Genomic DNA, 24,200 nt, shown 5'->3' on the forward strand with positions numbered 1-24,200 from the left:
ATAAAGTTCACTTGCTAGCAGAAAAAAATGGAGCCTGAATGTGTTGATTATGTAGAGCCCTTATCTCAGAGCTGAGCAAAGCTTGGAGAATTTGTATTAAGGAACAAAGGAAGAAATTCGCAGTTTTTACAATTCAGCCAAATCAAAGCACTAACCCCAGAAACGCACATCCATGTACACGCCTGTATCTTTGTTGGATCTAAGATCTAAGCTTTAGCACAAAGCCAGACCACACAGGTGCAAAACTTGTTTTTAATAAGGACCACAATATATTTTTTATTTTGTTTTTATGTGAAAATACTTGAAAGGCTTTTTTTGTGTCTGTTAACAATAAGCTTCACCTTTTGGTTGAGCTAAATTAAGAAACTCTCATCTGGAATAATGGCAGCCATAAGACCTTGAAAAAGAGGCTTTAAAGTTGACACAGTTCCAGAATCATAACTCTGCTACTGTTGTGTACTCCTGCTACTCATAAATATACTTATATGCATTCTTCAGTTGAAATTGGCTGATGTTTCTTACTATTTCTTGAGCGTTTCAAAGGCATGGACTGGTATTTTCCAAAGAAGAGAACATAAAGGAGAAGAATTTCTACATGGACTTTCAGATTTGCATTTCAGCCATGGTACATATGAAGGGCCCACAATGGCATTTAAGTAAAAAGAAATTTTTGATGGCCTTGGATAGACCATATTTTCACATTAACCAAGATGTTTTTAAAACATTCACCAGTAACAGTAAAATTTTAATTGTTTTCTTTTCAGCAGAGATAGTCTTATAACTCCCTTTCTTCACTGTGTTCTCATTTAAATAATTAGGAGGGTATGTTTTTATGTTTTCTAGGAGAGGAAAAAAAAGATCTTGTATGGCAAAGTAACTTAAAGTTCTAATACCTTTACTCTTGGAGTACAGCTCTGTATTTTAGGCTATTATTATTTAAATAGATGTGAGTAACTGGTTTCCAAACACTCTTTTTTTTTTAAGCCGAGCAAAATTTATGTTAATTTAGCATCTGGTAAGTCTTCTAGTTTTGTCAGTGTGAGGTATCTGAGGTAAAGATTTGATCCTTACATTGTTCATTATCTCATTATAATACTATGCATACATTCTTCTACTTTTGTAACTGTAATATCATCTCTTTATGGCTATTATAATAATGATATGAGCAAAAGAAAGAGTGCCTTCATGAACTGGAGTTATTATTTTGGGTTCCAGCATAAAATCAAAATTATTGCTGGGTGGAAGAGAGAAGTTATTTTTAAAAGCAGACTGTCCTACCCACTCAGCATCCTGTTCATGAGGCTTTTTGCTTAGTTGCTTTTAAAGAGTGAAATGATTCCTTTTGTACATTTTCTAAACAGAGGAGAAAAGCTATGTGCAGTGGTTTGAACGTCAGAAATTTTATCTAGAATATGGGTATCTCAGAGACCTGAAATTTGTAAAGTAATCAGAAATAAATGAATATATTGTTTGTGTTAACAAGACTGATGAGATATAGTAGCCCTGTTCTCTAAAATGGTGTTATTTGGTGTGTAGCAATACAACACTGAGACTTTCCTCAGCTTAGCTATGAAGATAGGTGAAAGGAAGCTCTTAGCAGCCTGTATTTTAATTATTTTAATTATTTAATTATTTTAATTATCATAAACTGAAAAAGTTAGAAACAGGTCCAAATTGAGATGTGGGGTTTGAATCCTTAAAACTTGGAGTATTCAGGTTTGATTTTCTTCTTGACGAGCCACCAAAGCTACACATTGTAAATCAATTTCAGTTTATCACCCTTGATTCTCTCCTCCTCTCCCTCCCCTTCCCTGTGGACATTAGGTTCCTCATCTGTAATACGAATATGAATATTCTGTTTGGAAATCAATTGGTTATTTAGGTTTCTTTTTTTACACTAGTCAATATTTTTCATGCTTTGTAGTTCTTCTGTAAGAAAGCAAATCATAAGCATAGTATATATGCTCCCCTTCAGTTTCATCTGAATAACTGGATTTTTTTTTGCTTAGTTTTGTAATATCTGTTAGTATATAATTCAGGGTTTATTAGAGCAAATTCATACAACTCTGCAGCACACAAATAGTGGTCAAGGACTCAGTATTTTTTTTATTATGGTCCAGATCTTACTCTGTTTTTATTCAGGTGTTTGTTGTAAGTATGTTTTCTAATAATGAAAATTTATCAGTCAGACTTACTGAAGATTTTAATACATCTGAACTTTTTAGATATGTGATTAGGCTTTTCATTTTCTTTCTTATTTAAACAAAATTCTAATTTAAATTTGATGTATGTTTAACATAAACTGAGTTTTAATAGTAAGTAATGTTCTTAGTGTATTTTCTGTCATACTTTACTTACTGTGATCGTTACATTTGTTTCCAGACTCACTTACTTCAGTGACAGCTGTGAATTTGCTTACCAATCAGGAGATTCCTGTAGTCATCTCAGCAAAAACCAATTTTGAGAATTTTATCGATACTAAAATAGGTATGTGACATTTAATGCGTAGTTGAAATAGTGTAGTTTTCAATTGCTGTGTTGGAGCATCAGATACTGTTGCGACAAATCTTTGAACTTGATGGCTCTCTTCTGGACTTTGGAATCCTGTTCTTCATTACTGTTCTTCATTAGTCAAGAAGGAAGGGAAAAGTAGCTATGTGGAATCTGTCTGGGGGAGAGATTTACAGGATGATAAATTTTAATGGAAATACTATAAAATGAGCTGAATTTGAGGATCTGCATATCTTAAGAGGGTTGATTAACTACAGTGCATGTGTATTTGGCTGTCTCTCACCATCCTTAATCAAAACAGAACTGTACCATTGTTTGACATAAACATTTTGCAAACAACCCAAACTTTTAGCTTGTTTTTTATCTTATGTATACATAAATTATGTGCATCCTTATAGAGAAATGTTTCAGACAGTAAATGTATGAAACTTCCAAGTTTTACTTTTATCTGATAATATTTGTCTCGAGATCAGTAAAATAAATCAGAATAGGTAATAATTCTATTCAGGTAGTCTTGGACACTTATCTTGGACCCTTTATCTCTTAAAGGAAGCATTCCCATAATTTACGCACGTAATTTAGGATTGAGCATCCATAAACGGAGGGGGAAGGGCATTGCTAGAGGATACTCTAAATCACCTGGAGTGGGCTTCTCTTCTCAAAGTCATCCTGTGGAGCAGCTTGTCTTACTCCTTTCCTGCATAGGGAGCCTAGCCCCTCAACTTAGGCAGTTAAGTACCTATGGTTAGATGATGTGACTGTCCTTCTAAGTAAAATTAGAAATTACACTAACTTTTAGAAATTGTGTCCATTTTAATCTGCAAAGTGTATCTTCATCAGTAGCATCCACCAAGCTTTTTGTTTACTGTTGTGTTTTGTTGTGGTTTCATCCCAGCTGCGATGAGTAGGCCATGTTCTGTGCCAGTCCTAATAGGAAGTTCTTTATCTCTTCTTCCCCCTTTCCACTACATCCTTATCCCTTAAGTCCCTTTTGTTGCCTCCCTGTTGTTGATACTTCTTTCCTGCCCTGGAGCTACTCCTTTCTTCTCTACGCCACTGCCAATGTTGGCTGTTCCTGCACAACAACTGGACTGAATAAAACCAGCTGACACTGCAAAAATGTCTTGGATGACCCTCACAAGGCTAATAGAAATTATTCACTTGGGCTCTATACCTTCCTTACAACATCCCTGCATCTTACACTTAGGAATGAATCTGTTTTTGAGAACCAGAAGCTCTGCTCGTGTAAGAGAAGCCAAATAATTGAGATACCTAATCATATTTTTCATTAAAAGCTTCCAGCTTGCTCACTGGCATGTACCTTGGCCTTATGTCCGCTGGAAACAGCCCAACTCTTCCCGGGAAGTTCTGGCTGCCAGCTGTTGAGCTTTGCGAATGTACATTAATAGCATCATCTTTTCAAAAGAAAGAAGACCAAAAAGTGGGGCTCGCCTTTTTTCCATTTGTAGAGCATATTGTGAAGCCACCTGTTGCAGGCTGCAGGGCTCTCTGACAAATTAAGATACATACATTATTCTATAATAGGCCCTTGAAATGGCAAAAGCATACATCTGCTGGAAAGATTAAATAGTGATTACGTATTTTGCTAGTTAGGGAGTTATTTGTCACAGGGCAGTTTTGCTTGGTTTTCTTTAGTTATCTGCTTCCAAACTTCCATGTATTGACAGAGTTAATGTGTAGCAGGCATTTCACTGCCTGAACAAAGACAATTGTTAAACTGGTTTTGAACGAAGTAGTTTGTACGTGAATAATTCTAATGTGCTCAGCATATTTTGAGAGTTTTTGTCTGTAGTTTTCACCAACCTAATGTTGGCATTGGCTTGTTGAAACAACTTTCTTTGCCTTTTACAGATGACAGCAATTGTGCAAGTTTGTTCAAAATATTAAATAAATTATCACTGAAAGGAAAAAAATATGCAGAAAGATGTATCTCCCTGTGGAAATAATAAATCTGTTAGTATCTCAATGTTATTTCAGAATACATGTGATGATAAAGTCAAGAAATTTCTTATCTCGCCCTAAAAGGTAGTCCTCCAAAGTAGAACAAAGTATCTTTCAAAATACATGCAGCAAAATCAGAGGGAAGATGTCATCATCTATCAATATGAGTAAGAAATATTTAAAGATCATGTGTCATTTAATGGTGCTGGTAAATTGCTATAATAAAAAGAAGTCTATGTGGCTTAGAAGAGGAACTTGTATTCAAGATGTATGACTGACCCAAATAATAACACGCAAAGGGAAAGATAGCGTCAGGGGCCTTAAATACTGTGACTTCTGTAACTGACTTGAACAGCAGTAGGAAGTGCTCTCAGTAGTTATATACTGAATAGAAAATTGATGTTATTTGAATTGTTTTTGTGAGAGTAGACAAATCTTGTCTTTCATAATAAGTTAAAGGGATAGTAATGTTAGAGACTGTAGTGTTGTGGTACATTTTAATAAACTGTGAAATTAAAAAGAGATTAAATTTACTATTGAAACAAGAGGACTATTTAGGCTGTTTGTTTAGTATTTGTTTCTCATATTAGCAAATAGAATTTAAATTTGTACTATTTAAATGTATTATATTTAGATAATATAATTGTATTGAAAATCTTATTATTTATGCAAATTTTGTAGCTTTACTTTTAGGCTTTTTCTGAACCATCTGATTTTCAGCCTTTTCTGTGGTGGGACATTGATTAATACTTGGATTACAGAGAAACAGAGAAAATGTGTTTGTAATTATTGCTGCTTGAATTTCACTGCTTAAAGAACATTAAAACATTTTTATTGTTCTTAGATTTTTAAATTATTTTGGGCAAACATAAGTCATTATAAAGAGAGTGTCATAGAAATAAAATGTTTTATCCTCAGATTGATGATTTATATCCATGTTAGTCAATCCCAGAATAAATTTTCTTTTTTTATTTCACTTCCCTCCATCCCCAGGAATACCTAGCACAAGTGCAGAAGATGCTGCAGTAGCTAAGAATCTGGGCATTTCTTTCACTGAGGTCATTGAAACATTGCCAAATGGTTTGGAGAAATTAATTAATTCTAGGGAGGTGGGTATACAAGTATGGAGTTCTTTCCAACTTGCAAAAACAATGCAAACGAAATCTGTTTTCTCAAGACTGCCAGATACTTTGTATGTTTAAAGGCTTTTTTTTTTTTTTTTTTTTTAAGAATCAAGCCAGGCTTATGCTACCAAATTTCTAGGAATAATTAAATGATTAAATATGTTGGCTCTTCTGTAGCAATAAAATGAGGGTTTTTTCCTTTTGTGCAGGAGAAGAAGCTACAGTATTGGTCTGAGTTTTATAATGGAAACTGAATAATTGATCCTATGTTAAAAGTTTATTCTTATTTCATCATCTCAATACATTTTTAAGCTAAATATTGATATATTAGTCCTTTTTCCACATATTCATTGAAATGTGGCGCAAGCCTTTCTGGTAACATATCTGACTGAAGTGACATAGGAATCTTATATTTAAATATAAAATGTATATGGTGTTACAGCTCTTGAAAAGATGCATTTGATAGCAGACACAAAGCTCATATTCTGTTACATGACAGGTAGGGTCTAAGTGGTTAAGATGTATCTGAAAGCAAGAATAGAAAAACCCCAAATGAATGCAGGAGAAAGCAAGCTGTTTCACCACCCACATTTCTTCAGTCTTCACCTTGTGTTGGTGATATTCTGGAAGTTTCAGCATACAGCAGTTGATTAAAATATCAGCAGTTAAATGCAACTATCTGACAATAAAGGCTGAAGGGGTCTACAGGACTCTTTCTCAGCCTTGTTCTATTCAGGCCCTCAGAACATTACGCTTTGATTGAGAGGGTTTAAATGAATCAAGTAACTGGTATGTGAATAGTCTCTTGGATAGAAGGATGTTAAGCAGCGGGAAGGGGAAAATTAATATGAGGCTCATAAACTTTGACTCTCAGAAATTGCTTTTGTGACTTTTTTGTCTGTTCTTGCATTTTCACTGACAGCAAATAATACATTTTTCTTTCTTCTTCTGCTTCTCTTTTTTTTTTAATCAGATCACAGGCATGACTCGTCAGGAGGCTTTAAAAGCTATTACCCAGCAGGCCAAAAATAAAGGAATAGGTGGAGACCTAACGAGTGACAAATTAAGAGACTGGTTAATATCTCGACAGCGGTACTGGGGAACACCTATTCCTATCATTCACTGCCAGACATGTGGCGCTGTCCCTGTACCTTATGAAGACTTACCTGTGGTGTTGCCCAGTGTAACCACCTTCACGGGAAAGGGAGCCTCACCTTTAGAAACTGCTTCAGAATGGGTGAACTGTTCTTGTCCGAGGTAAGCCAATGCTGCATTTACTGCAGACTGGGAGAGATCACTTTGTGCCTGCCTGTTTCTTGTGCTCTTTCCCTAAGTGTTGACGACTGACCACTGTGAGCCAGGATACTACTCCAGAATGATGTTTAGTCTGATCCAGTGTAGGGGTTTTTTTCTTATATACTCTGTAAAACTCCTTTTTAGCAACACAGACAGCCACTGCTATTTCTTCATAAACAAGCTGAAGCAAAGCTCACTGTTTTTAAGTTGGAGAAAAGAAAAAGGGAAAAGAGAATTATTTTCTCCCTGCCCTCCATTTCTTAACAGTATTTCTCACTTCATTTACTACAAGAAATTTCATTATCTTTCACCAGCAGAGTTCCTATAAAGCTTATAGTGATTATTGAATTATTTCCTTTTCTGAAGGAAACTAACATTGTGTTCATTTTCTTAGCAATAGTCCAACAATAAAGTGTTTCCTCAGCTATATAATTCTTTATCATGAAGAATCACATTCACTGTATATTAGAGATGACAGCATGTAATTCAGATTGAAGGAGATACTAAGTATATGCATCTTGTCAGTGTTGTAATCTTTATTGTTTGTAGTCCAGCTGTTTAAGAAATAGAACAGCCTAAATTAAGTAGTGAGAGATGTGTCATGAAAATCAGTTGTCTAATCATGAGGGCTGCTTAGATACTCTGTACACTGGAATTTGCGTACAGGTTCTGCAGAAGAACTGGTGGAACATGAGTTATTCCAGACAAGATTTTCATCAGCAGTGCAATGCAATGCTGCTGCTAACAAACTGACCAAATGGGAAGTACGTTATCAGGCTGCCAGGCAGGGGAATCAGACATATAAATGGCATTAGGGCTCTCATTGATAACGCAGCAGTTTCATAACATCTCACTGTATTTTAACATTTGCAGGCTAGAATATCAGTGTGGTTTTCGTTTCTAATTAGGTAGCTGATGCACAGCAGTTCTGTGGTTCTCTGGCAACATGTATTTTCACCTTTGTTGATAACATCTATTTTATGTAAACCACACATTTACTTCCATGTTTCTGCATAGAAAATTTCTTCTCAGATATGCCTATTTAAATTACATATAGTTAGTGTATTTTAAAGCGTGACTCTTGCAGGGAAGCCTTACTAAACAAGATCCACAGGTTTAGTAAAATCCCTACAAATGCCTTGGTCTACAATTCCTAATTTGAACTGAAAATTTTTCCTGATGTTACTGAAAGTCGCTGTCTGCACTCCTGGCTTCCTCCTGACCTTAATAAAAAAAAAATTTTGTTGTTTACAAGGCAACAAGGTTCTTTTAATGTATAGCAAATCCTTATGGTTCCTAGATATTTATTGTGGCTGCCCTACCTAGAAGTTAATCAAGGGCATTTGTTTAGTCAGAAATAAAGGTGTACAGGATTAGTTTCTTAGCCTAAAATGTAGTAGTTTGCTGAAATTAATTTTTTTAATTCTCACCTTTATTTGGCTTCTTAATTCCTACCTATTTGACAGCTATCTTCACTATTGCTCATCCATATGTCTGCTACAGTTTCAAATCCTTTGAGCTATTGCCTTTGTGTGTGCAGCCTTCCTTGGTTTTCCTTCCCCCAAGAAATTACGTCATCTCTTCCTTTAGTCCTTCTCTCCAGTAATAGTTTTTTTTCATTAGTTGCACTTAATATCTAGAATTAATAAGGAAAGCAAGATGGAAAGATACAAAAGTCTGTGAGTATTTGAGTGACAATAATGTAAGCAGTCATAAATGGGAAGAGATGCCCAAGTTATTCATTGTTACACAAGTCCAGGTAATCGTGTTAGTTGTCTGAAGATCGTCTAATGAGATTACAGTATTGTGCCTGTTGTATAAATTTTGAAAGATGCTCGTGCTGTCTGTGTCTCAATGAGCCGTGTCCATTTACAGTACAGGCAACATCAGAGGCATGAAGCAGATATAATTATGGTTCAATGACTGTAAAGTATTCTTGCTTCTGACTGAAAAGCCATTCTGTTTCAGTATAATACAGTATTATTTTACATTGGCCAAGTCTCTGCTTATATGTACAGTTTAATAAAATGGTTATTCTGTATTAAAAAGCAGTTAGAGGTAAAATTTCTTTACTACACCATTCCCATTGAAAGAAAAACTTGCTGGTAGAGAAGGACCTGGGGCAGAGACAGAGAGAAGGAAAATGTTAATTGGTGATACTCTCCTAAACTTGTCTCAGCAAGCCAAGCTGAAGTGTCAGGCAGACAGGCAGATACATGTTGCAGCTCAGTTATCAAGTCTGATCACAGACTAAATATGCAGTTGGAAAATATTAAATAGCCAGTGCCCATTTATTACGTATATTTATTATACGTATAAATACATTTAAATTTACATACATTTATAAATTGCATACATTTCTTACATATAGCCAGTGGTATTTATGTGCAAGTTTGTCACAGGTTGCAAAGTTTCATTTATATTCGAATAATCCCATTGTTTTAACAGTAAGAGTTTACAACAAGTGGAATTTTATTAAATGTGATTATTGGCTCCTACAAACAAATAATTTATATTCAGGGAGAAACTAGCAGCAAGTAACCTGAGCTTCTAAAATGTATTTAAAAACTGTTTCTCAAGGCTGCCAATGTAACTCCTAGCAAAAACTGATTTGCAGTAATCACAAATTAAAATTGTGCTACAGGGTCTAGAAGAGATTTGCTACATCTCAGTGAAAGCTGAAATTAAACTAACTTCATTTTTTCTAGAGATGAAAAATGGAATCTACAAAGACCTTTTTGTACAATCAGAGAGGCAACCACCTGCTCCGTCTGCTGAATGTTTATAAAATTATTTGTCTGCTGGTACCTAACGAGTGTGATATATATTGAGTTCCCACTAACTTTATGGCAAAGTACGCTTCTCTGTGCTTTAAGACTTGCTTTGTTTCTTTTAAAATGGCAATTCTAAAAAATTCCGGGAACATATGATGGAGAGGGCTGTCTGGTGTGGTGCGTCTTCTGCTATTGCTGGATGTTATAGCTGTTCAGGCTTCTTTTTAGTTTGCATTTTGTTTGGTTTGGGAGGGAGAGGGAAGGAGAGTGGGCCCTGTTAGTTCTGTTGGGCTTCTTCTGAACATACCAGTCTTCAGACTGTTCAGACTTGTTCATTTTTCAATGTCTTCATGGCCACTCTGTACATACACGGTTGTTTTTTTTCCAAGCTTGTCACTTACCTAAAAATATCTTTTCTCCGTCTCTCTTGCTCAGGTGTAAGGCAGCAGCACGGCGGGAAATCGATACTATGGATACATTTGTTGATTCCGCTTGGTACTACCTGAGGTACACTGACCCTCACAACATGGACAGGTGAGGGCTGCCGGCGCAGGGCCATCGGGTGGGCCCCGCTTCACAGAATGGAAGGGAAGAGAGGCCAGACACTCTGGTGCTTTTAGCTTCTAACCGCCTTTGCAGATGGCAGCGTAAACCCCTGGGCTGCCCCAATTTTGTGCCCGTGCTCTGGCCTGAGCGCAGCAGAGGGTAGACTAGGAATTGCTCCACAAATGTGGCATTTGGTTGCTCCCATGGCAGGAGATCTACAAGAGCAGGATGCGTAGACACAACTGTGTAAGCACAGGAGCGACAAGGCAAGGGGCAGAAGTTTGCATGAAAGGGCATTATGGGGCAGGGTACAGAGGAAATGTTCAGCTGAGGAGCTGAAGATAGTCCTCAGTGGAGGATGCCATGAAGAACGACAACCTACCATGACTCTCTCTGAGACTGTGGGAAGTTGCATGGAGTGTACCCTCCCTGGCAATACACTGAGTATTTCAGTGTGTGGACAGACATTGCTTTTCCGCCGGTAAGAAGAGGAATAGGCCGGTGTAACATCCAGCTGCCAAGAACAGCACCCTCATTTCTCTCCTTTTGCATTCTAGTAACTCATGCTACTTCCTTGTGCGCAGACCTAAAGTGAAGTGGCATCGCAGCAAGCTCCTGCTGTGTCGGCACTTCGACTATATGCATAATTAATGAAAGGAGATTTTTCATGTGCTGTGTATTAGTGGCTGCAGCATGGAGAGTGTGAGAAGACAGATGTAGTTATTTAGCTGTTTTTCTGCTTCATAGTCTGCCTGTGGTAGCGCTGCTGATTGCACCGGTTTTTCCAAAGAGGAATTAGTGGAACAGCTCTACTATATAGTCTGAGGAAGATAGTGTTGCATGTTTTAGATATTGATAAGACATGTAGGGCTGTTTGGGGATTTATTTATTTATTTGTTGTCCGGAGCAGTGGCTGGGTACATACTACATACCAAATGATATAGTATAGCTGGGCCAATTACTTTTTTTTTTATATTGGCAGCACCAGTTTAGTTAAACTAAAGAAATATCTTCTGTGAACACTTGTATTTGACATTAATTTCAATTATTTTCTAGTGATATGTGAATTTATTATTAATATTATTAAGTTATGCAGACTGCTTCCTCTCTAGTGACAGTTTAAAATGTATTTTTGTGCATGGACAAGAGGGACTTTTCCAGAAGTTGAAGATGAAATAGTCAGATGTAACATCCAGCTGTTGAAGTAACAGCTTAGTGTAGCTAAATCTGTTTTATATTGAAATAACATCTTTATGAACTTCTGCACTAGATCACTACCTCTGTTGGATTTATTTATTTGGGGTTTTTTTAGCTAAGCTGGGTATACGTAAACCCTTTATTTCCATAAGTCATGTTTCACGGTCTAGAATTTGGGAGAATTACTCTGTCGATTTTGGAACCCTGTGAACAAGTTAGTTTTGATTTGTTCCACTAAAGACATGAATCACAGATCCATGATTTGCTTCTGGGCTCATCTCTGAGGAAAAAAGTGTTGCTATTACAAAAATTACACATGGAATAATCAAACAAGCTGACAAAACAAGTGGATTTGTTAGAACGGGGCCATAAAGCATACATTAAAGAACATACATACAAATGGTACTTTGAAGGTAGGAGCCCATTACAGGAGACATAACAATATTTAATGAAGCAGTAGGCAATGCTAGGAAACCATGCAGGTGACCTCCAACGACATAGTAAATATGCTCTAAATGACAAATTTACTGTAAATTCATAGAGCATCCTTCAGTTGGAGTACGATGACCCATCTGACTCTTCAAAATGTTTTGCTACCTTATAGTAAACTGCTTCATTGCCCCCTAATGGCAACAATGCAAACCTCCGATTAAAAAAAATCAACTGTTTTTGAGTGGGCATGGCTTTTTTCTTACACTGTAATATATTTGTATGTAAAACTTGATAAATACTAAAAAATGTAAAGGCTAGCAACAGGGTATTTATGAAAAAAATCATTTAAAGAGCAAGCAAATATTTTCATTGCTTTCTCAGGTAATGTATGTGAAATCTTAGTTGCTTCCTTAAAATATATGAAAATAATATTTTTGTGCATCTGCTTTTCAGACGCAATTAAAATTTCGTCTATAATTTAATAAGCATATCACTTCTTAAGAATTAAAGAGATCTGATAGCAAAATAAAAGTTTTATTACACATGTATAGCTCTCAGTAAATAGCGGTGTCTAGTCAAGTATGATGAACTACTTTAGTAGAGCTGATCTTTCTTTTCCATATTGTATTTTTTCTATAATTGTTTTTTTTTCAGGCCCTTTAATAATGACTTAGCAGACTACTGGATGCCTGTGGATTTGTACATAGGAGGAAAGGAGCATGCAGTTATGCATTTATTCTATGCGAGGTTTTTCAGCCATTTTTGCCATGACCTAAAGATGACAAAACACAAGTAAGCCTTATATATTTCTATAAAAATCTTTCATATTTCATTTGACTAGCAAGAGTGTTAGTGGACATTGTTATGATGATAGAACATTACATTGAATAAGCCTGAATTTTCCTGCTTGTCAGTCTTGGCTAACTACTTGGTTTCTCACAGTCATTTTCTGTATGCATACATACATTGCATTTTTATTACATGAGTATGAACTGGCTCAAAGCAAGTGATAAAATGTTGCTGTAGATTTTCAGCCTGCAAAAGCTTGCATAAACTTGTAACTTCAGGCATTCTGAGTAGTGCTATTATTTCAAATTAGGTAACTTCATGCACAGTAATGCCATTAATTTCAGTGGAACCATGCATATGTAGAAAAATAAGCACTCCTATAATTCACTGCAGTATTGGAGCTGAACAGTGCAAAACAGTTCTTGATAAGCAAAAGCAGTATATGTATCTGCTGACAATTTATTTTTTATTTAATGACTTATTATATAATTACTTGTAACTACTCTTGTTGCTGATGCTGCTATAGCCTAATTCATTATCCTCTGTTTTTGTTAGAGGTAAAGTTTGAGACAGAAAGGTGAGTCATCTGATGTTCTATTCTTTGTCCTCTCAGGTTCCCAGTTTGAAATCCCCATTTCCACTGAAATTCTGCCCTTTTTTTACCCTAAAAGGCCATCACAGGAATGCCTCAACAGGGAGGATACTAGTGCCAGAATAGTGAAATATTGCCCCATGCTCTGTCCAGTTCTCCCATCAGCAGAGATGTTTGACTAGATTGAGTCAAAATGAGTGATCCCGTGAGAGCAACTGCTCAGTAATTTCTCAGCTGGCAACTCGTATGCGTTCATTCTTTACTAGTATCCACTCTAAAAACTTGACGTAAAAGAAGAACCTACATATACATGGCACTGAACTCTCTTGAATGCAGCAGTTTTGCTACAAAAGTAGAACTTAAGTAGCTGTGCGCCAGAAAAAGATGACTAGTTAGTGGAGCCAGCAGACTATTTCCCTGAGTTATTTCATAATCATTTGATGAAGACAGGCGATGTGTTTTCATCACTCATTCTTGCCTGCAAAATAGTTTGCAGCGAAAGCTGTATTTGAGATTTTGGATGTGGATGATTTGTGTACCTGTGTTTCACCTGCTGTCTCCAGCTTGCACAGCTGCAGCAGGAACGCTGTTCCTTCTCTGAGGGAGTGGGTCTCTCAAAGCAGATCCTTTCTGTCATAGGCACTGTTCCTTTAAGCAGAGAATTTCAGAGCTTTGCCTTGCAAGCAATTTCAGGCTTATCAGTTCTACAAAAGACTTTACAATCCTTATCTATCAGCCATCTAGTGGAGCTGTAACACACAGCAGCAAAATGTTCTTTTGCTAGTCAAATTCTTCCATCTCCCAAAACAACGTTAACTATGGTGGCTGAAGTATGGTCACTGTAAACTGAGACCTCAAGGAAGGGGAGGTTTGCTTGCAAAGTAAGTGGTCCATTCTGGTGTACAAGAAAATGATGAGGTATGAAAAGAGACCAGCTTGGCTGAAAAGGGACCTCCTGAGTGAGCTCAAGCATGGAAAGGGGAAGCGAGGATGGGCTACCCCTGGAAGAATGTGGAAGCATTAGCTGGGTAGGCAGCGTAGAATTAGAAAAGGCCATAGCTCATCTAGAATTGAAACCAGTGAAGAATGTGAAGGCAATAAGAAGGGCTTCTGCATATACATTGACAGGAACGTCAAGGAGAGTGTTGGCCTGATACAAAATCAGACAAAGAGCCTAGTAGCAAAGGACAACCTTTGCCTTGACCTTTGCTGTCAAGGTTTGTGCTTAGTAGGAGAGGTTGAGGGAGAGAGGTACTACCCACTGTAGAGTACGGTTGAGTTAGGGATCACTTAAGTAAACCAGACATGTACAAGTCCATGGGACCAAATGGGATGTATCCAAGGGTGCTGAAGGAGCTGGCCTTTACCATTGTGAGGATGCTGTCAATTGTTTTTGAAAGGTCATGGTGATCAGGGAATGCCCCTGTTGACTGGAGAAAGGCAGATGCAAAACTCATCATCAAGAACAGGCAAGAAGGATGATCCAAAGTACTGATAGGCTAGTCAGCCTCACACTGGTCCCCAAGAATATTTTAAAGCATGTCATCCTGGTAGTAATTTTCAGGCACATGAAAGACAAGGTGGCTGGGAGTAGCCACTATGGATTTAGCAAGAGAAATTATGCTCAACTTAATCTGCCTTCTTTCTGTGGTGAGATGATTCCCTCTGTGGATGAGGAGAGAGCTGTGCATATCTTCTACTAAGACTTTAGCAAGGCTCTTAACAATTTCTCCCGTGGCATCCTTGTAGTCTGACTAGGGAGATGCAGACTGAATGAGTGGACTACAGCACAAATGGAAAAACTGTCTGGGCCATCAGGCTCAAGGAGTCAATGTTCAAAGTCTGACTGGCAGCTATTTGCAAGTGGTATTCCTCAGGAGTCACTGCTGAGGCCAATCATGTTTAGCATCTTCATCAACAACCTGGGCAGTGCAACAAAGTGCACCCTCAGCAAGTTCATTGCACGCTGGGAGAAGCCATTGATATTCTGGATGGCAGGGCTGCAATGCAAAGGACTTTGACAAGTTGGAGGAGCAAGTCTGAAGTGCTGACAGGAATCTCATGAAGTTCAACAAAGGTGAATGCAGAGTCCTGTACATGGAGCAGATTACCCATGGAAACAGACAGGGCTGGGCCAAGTATGTGAGGAGGAGCACAATAGAGAAGGGCTGTAGGGGTCTTGGTGAACACCAAGTTAGATGTGAGTCAGCAGTAGGCCTGAGAGTATACTGTGCTGCATTAGCAAAAGCATGTCCAGCTTCAGTTATCTCTGCTCATCACTCAGGAAGTCACATCTGGAATGCTGTGCCCAGTTTTGAGGCCCCCCAGTGTGTGGGACTTTATCAAACTGGGGAGGGTCCAGTGGAGGGGCACTAAGATGGTCATGGGCTGAAGCATGTGTCATACAAGGAGAGGCTAAGGGAGTTAAGCGTGTTCACCCTGGAGAAGAAAAGGCTAAGGGGGGAGTCTAATTGCAGTCTGCTACAGGAGGATTATAGAGAAGACAGAACCAGACTCTTCTCAGAGATGTACAGAGAAAGGAAAAGAGTAACAGTCACAGGCTGCAGCAAAGACCAACTGGCTAGAAGGAAAATAATTTTGACAGTGAAGGTGGCCAGACTGGAACAGTTTGACCAAAGAGGTTGTGGGATCTCCATCACTGGGTATTTTCCAAACTCAGCTGGACAAGGCCCTGAGCAACCTGAAGTTAGATCTGCTGTGAGAAAGGGGTTGGACTGAATGACCTCCAAAGGTCCCTTCCAAGCTACATTATTTTAAGAGTCCTTGATTCTGTAGCTGTATGAATTTGGAATGTGTTTTGTTTATAATCCACTGTGACAGAGCAGTAGCACCAAACTACTGTGCCAAAAGTGGTCTAAATATGGCAAATTGCAGAAAAAAACCTCTTAACTTCAATGAAACAAATGCTCAAGAAGCACTGACTATGTCTAGTGACAATAGCAGAGAAAATCAAAATTGCTTTCTGTAGAAGTAGTTTGCAAGACTGCGGAGAGTTCCTTTGAGGCCATATACAATCTCAAGAACTGTTGCACATGTGAAGATACGTTACAGCATTGCCCCTAGGATCTGTTGTACGTACTGCTTATACAGGCGTTCAGAATGCAAGATGACTGTAACAAATTCATCATCATGCGCAAAATTGTTTGCTTGCTTTAGCTCTACACACTTAAAGCATTAGGTGCTTTTAAGCCATGAAGTCGAATTAGGATTTTGTTTTGATATGGAAATCTCAACTCCTTTATAAATATTACCACGTGTCTTAAATATGTTTTAGCATTGGTCAGAAGCCACTTTTGCTCAGTCTTCTGTTAGGACTGCTCAAGGGCTGGTCTGAGAGATCTGAAAAGGGTAATTAGAAACAACGAGCTTATTGTGAGGAAGTTTAAAGTCATGGTGTCGAAGCCTGCAGCTCTGAGGGAAAACATTAAAATGTTAAAAAACACTGCCTTCTTGTGCATTTTCAGTCTTTCTCTAGTAGCTCAGGTCTTATTCACTGATTAAATTAGTAAAATTCTGCTACATCTCAGTTAATGAGAGCTGCCACCATTTAAAGTGTTATCTAGTATCCTGACAAATTTTTATGATTTCCCTATTAATCTGTAGTAATTTTTCATTTTGATACGTTTTCTTCATGGAAATTTTCATTGTTTGGCTCCTATCCTCTGACTTTCAAATCCATGGAAATACTTCCTGATAGTCTTAAATTCTGTACTAATGGCTATTAATATAATAATGAGGTTGAAAACAAAAGTTTAAAATTCCATAGTTTAGATTTTCAAAGCAATCTCTTCAAATATGATGCACATTATTACAATATAAATATTATAGGCCATTCATTTACAGATGTCATGCATGCTTTCATAGAAAATGCAATGTTTGTAGGCATCTAAAATTGTAAAGGTGTAAACGTAGTTTAAATATCCCCTGAAGATGGCGCATGGTCTTCTATTTTATATTTTTAATGCATTGAACTGGAGATGGTGGGAACTGCTGCTGATTTCCTCTGTAATGACAAGGCAGAATAAATAGCACCCTCTGGGTATTGGTACATGTGACAACAGATTAAGCCCAAATTGATGTCATTTTGTTTTAGCAATCTGGTCTGTAAAGTGCATCAGTTCTGGAATTAATTCACAAGCCAGTCAGCCCTCCCAGCTGTGACCACTGCTGGGAGAGGGGCCAGGGAGGCAGCTGTGGCCAGCAACCTCCTCATCTGTTCCAGCTTAATCCACCGTGGCAAGTGTGTGCTGACACACTCGGTTACACCTGCGCAACTGTATTATTGCAAGTACAAGTTACACAGAATTTGGCTCTTCCCTAGACTTTAGTAATCAGTTCTGTCTGATGAATAATTGTAAATGGAATCTAGCACACTCTCTCTGAAGGATTATAAAGCAATAAAAAAGTTTATTGTTGCCATTAAGTCAGCAGATTTGGCTGTGATAGCAAATCTGTTGAGTAAGAAAGCACTATTCTTGCATAGCTGTGTTATAGAATAAAAGAAGATACGTGTGTGACAGAAATAGCTTATTCTGTAAAGGAAGGATGTTAGAGCTTCTCTGTGTTCATTAGGGACTTTATCACTAGTGTTGATTTTAAGTAAAAGCACTCAGCTATTGACTGTGTAAAATCTGAATGTTCAATATTGTTTGATCTTTTTTCTGCCTAAAATCATCAGCTCCCACATCCCCCAGTCACTTCTGGCCTTTTACAGGATTGCCAGATTGTTACAGATAGATCTAACTGCAGGTTTCACAAGCACCTGAATTCAGCTGACAGTGATTGACGAAGGTCTTGTCTTGACTCTAGGGCACAGCGTCAGGTGCTCTCAGCCGTTCTGGAAGTGTGGGATGCAATACATGCAGTGAGCTCCCTTGCTAGAGCTATCCCTTCTTCTGAGTCCACTGTTGAAGGCTCCACAGAGTCCTTCAGCCAGGTCATTTGTAATTGGATCGAAAGTCCCGCTAGTCTGCTCCTTGCACGGAGCAGAATGAGGAGCTTGAGGACATGGCACTGAGCAGGAGTTCCTGATCTGTCAGTCACACTTACCCTTCCATCCATTGTGTGCTCCAATATAGTGAGATTCCTCTGTCATAGAAGTGAAACTGTATATGAACATTACTGAAAGGAAAAGGATGGATTACACACTTCATGGCTAGCACAGATGATCTTTCTTGGAGGTGTCAGGCAGACTTCACAGGTGGGGTCCCATCTGACGTACAAACGTGATCAAAAGCTGCACACAACTAAGGCCACAGTGCCCATAGTCCAGCGTGGGCGCAAACAGACTTACAGGCAGGTGAAGGCATATCCCGTTCCAGCATCCTTACAACTTGAAAGGTGATCGAGCATTCAAAGAAACTCAAGCCACCTCTTCGCTTACTGTCCCAGAAGTGTCTATCTGTCCAAACATAGCTGAGTTTCAGTTGTTCCCAGTGGTATTTGGCTCAGGAGGTGTTTATGATGCCAGGCCATGAGTGGGTGCTGCAGTATACATACTGAACTGCATCACACCTGATGGGCTGCGGCATCTTGGCAGTCCCCTTCCGCAGCCAAGAAACACATCGCTTTCTTCGAAGGGGAAGGGTTTAGGTGTGCGGTTTTATTAATGTAAAATTAACGTGTAACTCTGCATGTGACCATGAGATGGAGCCACCACAACACTGGCAAAATCACTGTGCACTTCAGGAGAAATTCAGTACACTGCTCGATTCGTTTCTGAGCCCTGTGTTTATTAAATGGGCTCTGGCTTTCTCATTTTGGGCATGTCTCCATTCTCCTGCCGTCTCCCACTAGGAACACAGGGGGGGCTTTTTCCCCATACTTGGTAATGTATTTTGTATTGCATTTTTGTAGCCTCTGTCAGCATAAACAAAAATAGGAAATGCTCATTCCTGCATTCAGCTTTTAATAACTTGGCGTATGATCTGAACTAACTCTTTGTCATTAAAAATAAGTGTTCCTTGAAAAATCACTTCCAGTGGAGAGCCCTATCTGATTTGGATGTTCTGGCTACCTCGTTAGCTTTATTTTAGATAGCAGCAAGTGTAGCTATTTTAATAACTGTTTGAGATCTTAACCAGACTGAAGTCTGAATGATAGGGGGGAAAAGTTTTTTTATTTTTCCTTGGTGTAATGTCTTTAGTTTGTAGAAGAAACTTATCCTGAACAGTTATCTCCTGAAGCATTTTTACACCATTTGTTGATGATAGGATTACCAGGTTTGTGTTCCTGATTTTCATCTTCTAATTCACTTGGGTAATTTGAGATAATTATTTGAGATTTTAGATAATTATTACCTCCTATTTTTAAAATACTTTTTCTTGTTTGTACTGTCTAAATTTGGCTTTGGTTGTCATCTCCTTAAGTTCCTTTAATTTATTTCTAAACAACAGGATTTTTCAGGCAACCTATGAAACATTGTTTAGGAAAATATTTATGGAGATGCTTGAATTGCTCCTCTTACTTAACATTGTTGATAAAACCAGGTGGCATGGTAGAGACTAGTGCTGCTTGGTGACTGAATGATACACTATGTGCCAGTACTTGTACAATATTTAGAAGTATAAAAAATATGCAAAGAAGGAAACTCGTGTTCAAATATGAATATGTTGAAGATAAAGTATGAAGCCTGTCACTTTCTCTCTCCCAGTTTAAAGCTTTTCTTTCAAATATCTCCTTACTTCAGAGTCATCAAAAGGGTTTAAAGAGTAGTACTTGGAAGATACCTGCTTTAATACAGTTAAAATATGCATAATTGTTATAAAATTTAATAATACTTTAACTATATTATTAAATCAATTACAGTGGTTTAAATAATGAGATAAATTGTCATATAATTTATACTGCCTAATAATGTAAAATACTAAAATGACTTCATAAAAGTGAGTAGTGTTTTGGATTATGACTTTTTTGTACATGTGAAGTAAAATGTGGAAGCCTATTTTTACTCTTTCTTCTTTAGATGGATGGATTTATTTTAGCTTTTTGAAAAATGTGTAAATATAAGTGATGCATCCTCTTTACATAAGTTGTTTTGGTAAATATGTGGGGCTTTGTTAGGTGGAAGAGGGGAGGATTCACATTGCTTAATGTTGAGCACACATGTGAGCATTAAGAGGTGCAAGTCAGTAGTAACCAGTGCTGATTAGCATGTCCTCCAAAATAATGGTCACCAATGTCTTTGCATCAGAGGATCCCATGAGAAGACTCCCCAGACTGTGTGCCTTCTGGGTCTGGCTCCATACCTCCTCCCTGGCCCCTAGCGTTCTTGGGGTTGCTGTTAGAACTGCCTTACTTTCCTGACCTATCGAGTGGGGACCAAAACCTCTGGAGATTAATTTTGTTGCCTTTTTTCAGTGAAAACAATAACAGACAACTGATTTGATGACTTAGAAATGCAAGATCATTAAAGGAGGCGGCAGCAATAATGTATCCGTCAACCAGAGCAGTGTTTACTTAGAGTTTATTTCTTGCTGAGTGCACCATTGCCCTTAGCTTTGGTCCTTTTAAGGCTCTTTTTAGCTCTATCATACACACATTTGATGAGAGTTTACTCTCCCTGATATAAATTTTGATAGAAAAGTAAAGTTTTAATATTCAAGATGCTAAAAAACTGATCCACTGACGTGAACTTTCCAACATTGGCATTCTTCTAGTGTACTTTTTTCTTACAGGTAGGTCTTCATGACTAGTTCTGCAAAGGGACAAGGCATGCACATGCTTATGTTAGGGAAACTTCTCTGTTTATTGAAAGAAATGTGCAGTGAGATTCTCATTTGTTCAAAATGCTGTGCTCCTCAGAGAGAAGCTAGAACTAAATATTTGTAAGACAGTGAGGCCAGGTACTTGAATGCTTTTACAAATGGGGATTTAACTTGAAGTTAGTGAAATTGCACAGCTGGCCAAGAAACTTTTGTGTATTATCCATATGCTAATTTGAAAAGTGACGTTAGAATAACTCAGTACTAAATCAGGATGAAAGAATGTGTGCAGAATACAAATAAATACTTACACTTGCCAGCCAGCCACCATGAATAAATGCACAAAGTACTCTTTCTAAGGTGACACCCATTTATGTATAGTCAACTTGAAATTCTTGTTTCATTAAATAATTGTGCCTGATTGGCTCAGCCCCTGAGGCTTATCATAAAGTATGCTTTTGACAACTCTTTTCACAGACACGTTTCTTTTTCATTCCATCCTTAGGGAGCCTTTCCATAAGCTCTTGGTTCAAGGTCTTATCAAGAATCAGACATTCAGACTAACAACAACAGGCCAGTGTTTGAAGAGAGAGGAGGTTGATCTCACTGGTAAGAGAGACTGCATGGGAAAACCAGCACGGATGCATCCAGAAAGTCAGGGACTGCTTTGGTATACAAGTCTCAGTGCTGGGAAAATTTGGAAGAGAAAATGAATCCTTGTAATATTTGAACTGGAGAGCAACTTCTGTGAGTTTTGGATTCCCATCCACTCTGAGTGCACAGAGACCCTACTAATCCAGCAGCTCTTATTTGCATCCAAGCACAGAAACAGTGCTAAGGTGTTATTTTAGCTCCAGTGTAGTCCAAAGGACCAGAAGTCAGTTTTGTTAAGACAGTGCTCAGCAACTTACTGAACAGAGCCAGTAGTCCCAGCAAACAGACAACCTACAAAAACACCATGGCAAAGCTAACACAGATGTTGGTGTATTCAGTAGATATTAGGCATGTGTAACACAGGTATAGGAAAAAGTGCTGTTTCTCAAGTTCTGTCCAGTGCCTTCACTGCATAAGCTGGAGCAACAGCCCTTGTTTGGGGAGCTGTAGCAACAAGAGTGGCTTGGTTGTATTTGCCTCCCTTAAGCTCTCTCACGCAGCCTTGTTTTCACTGTTCTTCTCCTGCACACAAACCCCAGAAGCCATTTAAAGAATCAAATTAAAACCCCCCTTACATTTACCACTGTCTGCTATCCTATTTTCTTCAGAAAAGCTAGGGCTTTTCCATAGCAGGTGTTTTTGCTTGGTTGCACCTTTATCAGTGTAAATGCCCCTTTCCATCTCTAAGTTCATGCAACAGGAAGGCAGGTTCTTGTCAGGATAACTTACTGCAGTTGAAACCTATGAATTGAAATCTGGTGTTTCTAAAAGCTAAGTGCAGGTCAAAATTGTACCAAATCAGTACACCTATCTAGGAGGTTTTAAATGTCATGGTTATAACAATGCTTAAGTCTCAGGGGCTATCAAGGTAGCACAGAGGATGAGTGCCAGATACAGCTTCCAAACAGTAGAAAGAGACTTTGTCATGATGCAATGGAAGCATTGGGATATTAATTGTGTTAAAACATGAAAGTAGGAAAAACTTGGGACGGAAAGGTTTATTACGTTTACAATGGGTTTTCCTCTTTAAACTGTTTGAAAAACCAAAAAAAAAGAAGCCACTAGAAATAGTTGTTTCTTCTTGTACTTAGGGAACAAAATTAAATGCAGTTACAAATGAGCAAAATTTGTTTTAATATTTTGTGTATGTCTTAATATTTAGGAACTGAACCAGTTTACCTAAAAACTGGTGAGAAGCTCCAAGTTGCTTGGGAAAAAATGAGCAAATCTAAGCACAATGGGATAGACCCTGAAGAATTAGTGAAAGAGTATGGCATTGACACCCTACGTCTTTACATTCTGTTTGCTGCTCCTCCAGAACAAGATATTTTGTGGGACGCTAAAAGTAAGTTGGACTGCTTCTGTTGTTTGGTTTGGGGTTTTTTTTTCCTAGTGTGTTATATTTTAAACACAAAATTAATACAGTGCTTGATGCTCAAGTTTTGGAACAACTGAATCATAAAAGTATAATAAGCAGGTTTTATTATTTGTTTCTTTTAAAAGAGAATGGGTCACAAACCTGTCACTGAGAGGCAGTTTGCAAGATTATTGCAAGCAGCTTACCTTTTTCAAGCTAAAAGCATGTATGAAAAGTACTTCTCAAGTGGTATTTTCTTCTGAAATAATAAAGTGCAAACCTGGACCTCATTCTCTTATTTTTTTATTAGCTATGATTGATTGACTGAAAATTATTATTTTAAGATTTTCTTCTTCATTATAAGATTTTTTTTAAGTCATATCAGATTACAGATAAAACTTTGCAATTTTTTATTATTTCCATTTATTTACAAATGTATGCAATGGCTTTTGTAAGCTGGACCATGAAGTACTTCCCAGAAGAATCTCATTAGAAGATAATCAGAGTTCCCAGTAACTAATATTTGTACACCCATGACATTTTTATGAGCTTAGCTCTTGAATAAGATAAGATTTACCCTCCTACACACTTATTTACTGCCATCATGCAATTTGTCATACTGACAGATATTAATTTCTTTTATCTACTGTGGTTCATACATTTTAATGTAGTCTTATACATGCATTTAAATCTAGCCCTCTTGTTGCATAAAGCTTTAATAAAACACTCCATGCCTGGTTTAAAAAGGTATATTTCTTCATTTTTTCTTGTGTTAGCTTCTTGCTCTTTAGGTCAGCCTGCACTAAGCATTATTTCAGTTGGTGTCTGTCGCCCTTTACATTCATATATGTTTATTTACATACTATTGCACTGTTGTATGTACTGGAGGAGTGCACTATATGACTTTTCTCAGTTGGCTTTCTGTCATCATCTAATCATAACAGTACAGAGCTAGGCATATGAAGAGGTAATGTCTCTTAAAAACCCCAACCACTTGGAATCAAGCTGTAATTCCTGCGTCCCTAACAGTACACAGGTACATAATTCCCTCTGAAGCAGCTAATTCAGTGATACACAGTCTTTTTGCTATATTTTTCCATCTTGACAATGGAATAACTAAATTAGTATGAGAATAATGAATATGAGCATCAGACTCCCAGTCCCACCTATGAGAGTTCATGAGGATCATGCAGAGATCGTCAATCAGGTTATATTTTACTGTTCCCATACATGCAGGAAGTC

General features: G+C 37.8%; 1 protein-coding gene across 3 annotated transcripts in view; it reads left to right on the forward strand.

Annotated features, from left to right (window-relative positions):
* LARS2 (leucyl-tRNA synthetase 2, mitochondrial) overlaps positions 1 to 24,200 on the forward strand; it is a 92,956-nt gene that overhangs the window by 47,949 nt on the left and 20,807 nt on the right. For all 3 annotated transcript variants that reach the window (XM_072853788.1, XM_072853789.1, XM_072853790.1), the window contains exons 10-16: positions 2,383 to 2,487; positions 5,467 to 5,582; positions 6,571 to 6,854; positions 10,103 to 10,201; positions 12,497 to 12,634; positions 21,453 to 21,556; positions 22,764 to 22,946. In XM_072853788.1, coding sequence (XP_072709889.1) covers positions 2,383 to 2,487; positions 5,467 to 5,582; positions 6,571 to 6,854; positions 10,103 to 10,201; positions 12,497 to 12,634; positions 21,453 to 21,556; positions 22,764 to 22,946 — 1,029 coding nt within the window. The remainder of the gene's footprint in view (positions 1 to 2,382; positions 2,488 to 5,466; positions 5,583 to 6,570; positions 6,855 to 10,102; positions 10,202 to 12,496; positions 12,635 to 21,452; positions 21,557 to 22,763; positions 22,947 to 24,200) is intronic.

This window comes from Ciconia boyciana, chromosome 2, assembly GCF_034638445.1.
Source record: "Ciconia boyciana chromosome 2, ASM3463844v1, whole genome shotgun sequence".
Lineage (NCBI taxonomy): Eukaryota > Metazoa > Chordata > Aves > Ciconiiformes > Ciconiidae > Ciconia > Ciconia boyciana.